This window comes from Apium graveolens, chromosome 5, assembly GCF_009905375.1.
Source record: "Apium graveolens cultivar Ventura chromosome 5, ASM990537v1, whole genome shotgun sequence".
Lineage (NCBI taxonomy): Eukaryota > Viridiplantae > Streptophyta > Magnoliopsida > Apiales > Apiaceae > Apium > Apium graveolens.
Window position 1 is genome coordinate 49490088 of NC_133651.1, and position 7430 is coordinate 49497517.

Below are 7430 nucleotides of genomic sequence, written 5' to 3' on the forward strand. Positions count from 1 at the left end.
TCTATTTCACACACATTTTTTTGTATAATCTCGCTTTTTTTTAACAAATATAATGTTGACGATTTGTGTGGTCTCATTCATAGGGATGGAGTAATTCTTCACATCATTTTTTCCACGTGAAAAATTATATTGTAAAAAGAAATTTAAAATATGATTTATAAAACTATGTTTACCGTGCAGATAAACATATATGTGTTCAAAATTAAAAATTAAAGTAGGCAACTTTTATTATCTTATTTGTCATCCCTACAAAAGCAAGCCTACTTTCTTCCCAAATCCTTTAGCAAACCTTCTTTCTTGTATGAATTCGATAACAACTAATAAAGAATGAATAAATTATAATCTAAACATGAATTATAAGAAAAGTATTATCATATATCCAAAAATAAGAACTTTGTTATATTAATTCTTTTGTACTAGATATTCGATTTATTTTGCTGTAAAATTTTTTAATATAAAACTCTTGAGTCACAAAAAAATTCAAAAAATATTATAAAATTATACTTATATAAAACGAACAATATTAATATCTTGGTTGTCGTCTCCCAAAAACGAGACATCTTTCTTCCCAAAATTATTTATCATAACCGGTCAATTATATTTTATTTATTTTGATTAGAAAACTATGTAAACAAATTTAAATAGTGCAAAATTTCTAGTCTAAACATAGCTTATTCCAATGTTATAATATTGAATATAGTCCAAACAAGTTTCCTAAAAGTAAAAAGTCTCTATTAGTACTTCTTTTATTTCAAAAATTTCTGCTTTTGACTATTAGGTAAACAAAAAAAGTCAAATCTATTTGGTCTCTAAACATTTTTGTGATTGAACTTAATTTACTTTCACTTTGAAGATTTTTGTGCTAAATTTTCAAGCATGTGTGCCACTTGAGAAACACATACCTTTCCAATTATTCATCATTTTTAAAGCATTTGGGAAACTTGGTTTCCAAAATTTTATAAAATACCCACATTTTATCAACATCTATTAATACGCTTGTCCACCCCTAGTTTATGAATTGTTTTACTCCTTGGACCCCTTCCTAGTAGATTTGAAGGGTACTATTTTAATATGTTTTTTATTTCTATTCTAGATACTCGTATCCGTGCAATTAACTATCTTTTTTAGGTGCTTTGTAAAGTCTAGGGTCATAAATTAGGTATTTTGCTTAAATATTGTATATTTTATGTTGTTATTTGTTATTTTTACATCTATCCCCTTAAACACTTATATGTAAATTTACTTACTTGAATCTAAAATATACACTTGTTCTCCATTTATCTTTGTAGTGTAACACCATAAAATGCCTACTGTAACACCAAAAAAACGTTATATTAGGGGGTAAATATGTTGATTTTGCCCCATTTTTAAGCTAAGGTAACATTTTCTTAAAGATAGGTTTTTCCATGTTGTCTTAGGGGTCTAAGGTAACATCTTTGGTGCCTAAGGCAACATCGTGTTTTAACTTGTTTATATGTTGCCTTAGCTTGCTAATGCAACAGAAAGAGAGATAGTTGTAACTTGTTTTTTATGTTACCTTAAAGTTCTAAAATATTTTTAAAAAAGTGAGACCCACATTAGGGCCCACAGTTATTACATGGAATATGGGTCCCATTTTTTTGTTATTGTAACATTTTATAAAGCTAATGTAACATTTTGCTAATAAAAAAAATGAAAATTTGTTGTTAATATTTATGCAATCCCAAAAACAAATTCATTAACTAAACGATCCATCCAACAATACCATTTAATAAAACCGATGCGCAATTAAATGTACTATATCTAATACATCCCAAACTTCTTAATCTACTAAATACAAACATTACAAGTCTAGTTCATTGTAATTTTCTGCACATTGTCTTTGCACTCCTCCTTGTAGTGTTCTCTATGATGGAAGACATCCAATAGGGGGTGTTCCAAATACACCTATTCGACGAGCACCCAATTATGCACTCTCCGTGCTTAAATCATGAAAAATATTATCCTCCTGCCAATAATATCAATTAAAGTGTATGTACAGCTCACTATAAACCTCCTCTTCCAAATCACCAGCAGCATAGAAGGGGAATGTTGCATCTACTCTGACTTTAAAGCATGGAGTAGTTGCCCTCCTAACAACTTGTCCATGGGGATTGAAGGCAATAAGCAGAGCACGGTTCGAAGCAGGAAGTAACAATGATAGCTGATGTGAGCCTAAATGATGTACAAGCCATGGTAGATCTGTAACATGCTCCTTGTAATAAGCTAGCTCACTCAAGTCGAAGATTTGGATTACCTCAAAGTCATCATCTGTGTCCTTCAACATGCTATACTTCGACTTTAGAATTGAAAGGGAATCTGCAGCAACTCGAACCCAACTAATCCCAATAAGAAGTATAATTCTCTTCCCAACAACTTCGGAGAATTCAACCTATAAAGAGAAAACGGATAAAAGTTCATTCAGAGGATCAACAGAATCGCAACAAGTGATGGACTGTAAACAATTTGTTTACCGCTAAAAATAAAGGAAATTGCAAGTTGCAACAGGATTTTATACCAATTTAGAATAGAGGGAACTTGTCTAGATTAACGAAAGAGAATGGAGAACAAACTTCAAGAGGATACAGAATCTGACAGTTTTAAAGATGCATTAAATGTTGAAAGAACTTGCCTCAGATTTATCTCTTCGTCTGAGGACAGTTTTGGAATCCCATAGCATGTCCAGCTTCACACTCTTTGCTTTTTCCAGCCACCAAATCAACCATTTTTTTTGCAACTGAATGGGTATGCTGGAATTCCAGAATTCATAAAAACATCGGCAGCATATGGTTCGCAGAATTCCCCTCGAGGTCCAACTATAACAAGTCCGGGATCTGGAGCCGGCCCTTCTAAATCTTCGGGATAGTGGCAGATCCTCTTTAACTTCTTAATGGCCGGGTCTTTAAACGGGATCACCAACTAAGGCATTGTCTTGAATTTGTTCCAGAATGTATCTTCATTTGTACAACCAAGAGTACTTGCCATGTCATAGACATAGAAGAGCACAACCTCAAAGTTCTTAGTTTTGGCTAATTGCTCGTAAGCTGTCATGAGTTCCGCGGTGAGGCCAGGGTAAGAAGGGGGAAGAACCCTCTTCAAAGAAATGTAGGGAGACCACCTTGTCTTCAAGACTCTGAATGTGTACATAACACAACCTATGTACATACAGTATACAAACTTAAATCCAAATGTCTTGAGCAAATTTTGGCAGGAAGTAAAATCAGAGTAGGGGATAAAAGTCCAGGGCATGGAAGAGAAGGCAGTTATCACAAAATGTTAATATTTTTTTTTATTCGAAGGTTTTGCATGTTCTGCACAATCAAGGTACATCACATAATGTATTGTATAGATATATGTAATGAGCATGTTCTGCAAATACTATTAATGTGCTGAATCCTTAGTTAAGCAAAAATTGAAGCAGTGTTAAGACCAACAAAATGGTTCAGGGTTCCAATAGAAGTCAGAAGTATCCAAGTACAAAGATTACGACCCTAGAACAAAACTAGAAGTAGAACAAACAGGGGGTCTTTGAAAACAAGCTAGTAACTAATACAAGCAACTAACATATATGATGGATCCAGCAGATGGCAGTGTAAGGGGTCAGGTTTGAAACATTTAAGCAAGCCAGTCGTCTAATTTGAAACATTAGTAGTGTGCATTTTATCTCGATCATGCTAATTCCTTGCTCATTCTTTTTTATTATTCGGCAGAGAGCAAAAGGTCCCTGAAAAATTATAGAACATTTGTAAGAAAAGTGATCTTTAAAGTACGTACTTTTCAATTACCACAATTACATCAAAAAAGACGCGAGTAACGAGTTAATTGAATATACCTGAGAGCTTGGGGAATCTTGAGGAACATCAAGAATAAATGAATTTGCTGCAACTCAAATCTTAATAAATCAGAACCACCAAACTTTTAATTAAATTCTAATACCTGAAATCGAGCTAAAATACCCAAGTCATGTTTGGTGCAAAAACCATAAAAATGTTTCTGGCATTCATTTTATTAAAATCATCTTGCTCAACAACATCAGCCATGAGATTGATTAAGTCTAAATTCAATATACAAAACAAGATCAGTAAATAATATGCAAATCAAGGTTATGCACACCAGGGCGTCCATATTACACAGTGCACACACAAATATACCACGTCTAAATTATGATTCAACATGCCCTGTTTCTCAAAGTAAATTCGTGAATTTACATTGTTCTATTGAGTCTGAAGTCTGAAACAGTAGGCTTCTGCTAACTGCTCTACACTTCTACTATTAGCATACTGAAATGCCACAAACCTGCATATTAAAACCTATTCTGAAGTGGGTAACATTCAACTTCAAGAGCTACATCCAGTAGAAGAAATAGTAATAATCTATCTGAATCATATTCTGTTACCCTTTCTTCTAGTTGATATATAACGGAAAGCAACTGCAGTGCATTCTTACGTGCTCCTTTCTCGCGGTCACACACACAGAGCATCTCTGTATGAGGTTTTGATGCTTCTGGAACATTACTAGTTGTACTAGCATAAACTCATTTTCTTTTATTTGTTTGGGATGCTCTTGACTGGTTTATCTATATAATGTTAGAACTGAAGTCAACTAAACGCACAATATTTGTAGTCATTTGCATAGATATCATATTTTAGTAAACATCAAGTATGTGAGAAATAATACAGAGACAGCGTAAAGGACTAAACATTCAATTTGCATCAAAACCAACTTCTAAAATAAAAGAACAACTTCTGAGTAAAACAATCTTGATTCAAACAAACCTTATATTACAGGCAACACTTACAATCAAATATTCTAAAAAGGTAAGATAGCATCAAGCATTTCAGATATCGTTTGCTATCATTTTGAATTTTTGATATACAAATTATTGATCTCTAAATTACCATGTGTAACTGAAATGTAAATAGCGCATGCTTAATCTTTTTTTATACAATTATGTATGTTACTTATAACCTTATTGGGACTATTAAGACATAGAGGACACAGGTGTTCCGATCACATACACTTAAATTAAAAAACAAAAAATATTCTTAAATTAAAAAGAAACAAGCAATCCTTAAATCAAAATATTAAGCAAAGTTTACATCATCAGACAAAGGATTACCAACTAGTCTCTCATAAGCAGTGTTCTAAAATCAAAACATATATGTTGATGTATCCAACATCTAAAAAAGGCCCAAAAATACCAAAAATCATAATCAAAATACCTAAAATTGAAACTCCAAAGCTCCAATTCTACCAAGGAAGACCTGAAATCAAAGGCATAAAATTAGTTGAAGGCCCTAATTTAAACTAAAAATTTGAAATCCCAATTCTAAGAAGCCCTAATTTGAAGTTTTTAAATTAGGCACGACCGTAGCTTTGAATCAATTAATTTGAAGACTCAATGATCTAATTATATAGTCGGTGTGAATAACAAAGAGCGAGGCAGTGAGAACTGGGACTGAGAAATCGGGGTTGGGAGAGAGACAACGCAGTTGGAGAGAGACAGAGATGGGTCAATAGATGTACTACAATAAGAATGATAGTAAGATTATGGTCAGAAAATGGCAGCGAGAGAGAGTGGTAGAGAGATATTAGCGACAGAGTAGACAAGAGAGCCTGAGAGAGATGGGTAACAGAGAGAGTGTGTGTTGAGAGAGAATGAGATGCGGACTGAGAAAGATGTGTAACGAGGGAGATGTCAAATTTTTCAATTTGTCCAAAAAATTTGGGCGGCTTTTTACCCAAAATTTCCCTCTCTCTCCGAATTACCAGGTCCACAATTTGGATATATGTTCAGGTCCAAACTGCAACAATTATGTAATAATTAATATTTAAATAATTACACAAATTTTACATATTTTAATATTTTATATAAATTCGTATGTTACATTTTTATATTTTTTTTGTTATAAAAAATATCCGTGTACCATATATCTCATTTATTAAATTTGTATTAGTATATCAGCTAAGATTCTTGAAAAATGAATTAAAATTAATATTTAATATTAAAAATTATTAAAATTATGTTTTAATACTCTAAAGTAACACTTTGACAAAAATGTTCTAAGCTGCAACACTTTGTACCTAATGCAATATCAGGTTTTTGGCTAAGGTAACATAAAAACCACAATGTTAGATTATCTCATTAGTACCATATCTAGGTTAACATATTAGGTAACATTCTTTAAAGAGGGCGTTGCGATAGGCCTTATATGGTGTAGTGTAGAGCCTGGTATGATACTTTATCAAAGTTTCTTTTGGAAAATCACTTCACTAGAGGTACTGTAGATAAAACTTTATTTTTCAGAAATATTAATGGTTCAAGTATACTTGTTCAAATTTATGTAGATGATATTATTTTTGGCTCTACAGATGAGAAAACTTTGCAAAAAGTTTGCCAAATTGATGCAAAGTAAGTATGAAATGAGTATAATGGAAGAATTGACTTACTTTCTTGGTTTACAAGTTAAGCAAGTCAGTGATGGAATATCCATCAGTCAAACTAAATATATTTTTGATCTTTTAAAGAAGTTTGATCTAATGGATTACACATCTGCAAAAACTCCCATGACCACTGCAACTAAGCTTGAATTAAACACTACTAAAAAGTCTGTGGATATTTCCAGTTATAGGGGCATGGTTGACTCACTTTTGTACTTAAGAGCTAGTAGACCAGATATAATGTTTGCTACATGTTTATGTGCTAGATTTTAGGCTGATCCTAGAGAATCTCATATAAAGCTATTAAGAGAATTTTCAGATAACTCAAGGGAACACTAAAACTTAGCATTTGGTACCCTAGAGATTCAGATGCAGATTATGCAGTTTGTAGAATTGATAGAAAAAGTACAACAGGAACCTGTCAATTTCTAGGAAACAAGCTTGTGTCCTGGTTCAGTAAAAAAAATCAGTTTCTACTTCTACAGTTGAAGCTGAATATATTGCTGCTGGTAGTTGCTGTGCACAGATATTATGGCTGAAAAATCAATTGCTAGAGTATGGTTTGCAAGTTGACAGGATTTCTATTTTCTGTGATAACACAAGTGCAATTGTCATCACTGAAAATCCAGTACAACACTCATGGACAAAGCACATAGATAAAGTTAAAGTTATACTCCACCTACTCTAGCTATGTTCTAGCGTATAGGGTTTGTTTCATTAGTTAGTTCTTGATTTTTTATTAAAAATTATTTTATAAATTAACTTTGTCTCTTTTAGTCTTCTCTAACCTAGTCCTTTACTTATTTTGAGCTTAACTTCTACATAAGAACTTAATAAAAGGAGACTATTTCATTGGTTTTTAGGTAAGTTTAGGTACATATTCTAGGGCTACAGGTGTCTACATAAATTCAATGAACATAAATAGGAGAAAAACCTATTCCTTTACTTTTTTAAGCTTATAGAAACTTAAA

General features: G+C 32.5%; 1 protein-coding gene across 9 annotated transcripts; it reads right to left on the reverse strand.

Moving 5' to 3' along the window:
* Nucleotides 1–1696: 1696 nt before the first annotated feature.
* On the reverse strand, nt 1697–5708 carry LOC141723984 (putative nucleoredoxin 1-2). 9 transcript variants are annotated; one of them, XM_074525968.1, is made up of 6 exons: nt 5388–5708; nt 5241–5282; nt 3851–3897; nt 3583–3742; nt 2651–3173; nt 1697–2410 (listed from the first exon to the last, which is right to left on the reverse strand). In XM_074525968.1, the coding sequence occupies exons 5-6, from the start codon at nt 2696–2698 to the stop codon at nt 2000–2002; spliced, it is 459 nt and encodes a 152-aa protein (XP_074382069.1). In that variant the 5' UTR covers nt 2699–3173; nt 3583–3742; nt 3851–3897; nt 5241–5282; nt 5388–5708; the 3' UTR covers nt 1697–1999. The 9 variants fall into 9 exon arrangements, with proteins under 9 accessions (XP_074382069.1, XP_074382068.1, XP_074382067.1 ...); XM_074525967.1 differs by having other exon boundaries at nt 3851–3954; XM_074525966.1 differs by having other exon boundaries at nt 3851–3965.
* Between the last annotated feature and the right edge of the window lie 1722 nt (nt 5709–7430).

Coding starts and splice junctions, on each gene's coding strand:
- LOC141723984 (XM_074525968.1), bottom strand. CDS start 2,698: ATGCTATGGGATTCCAAAACTGTCCTCAGACGAAGAGATAAATCTGAG. Junction 2,411..2,650: donor GACGAAGAGATAAATCTGAG/GCAAGTTCTTTC, acceptor TTCTCTTTATAG/GTTGAATTCTCCGAAGTTGT.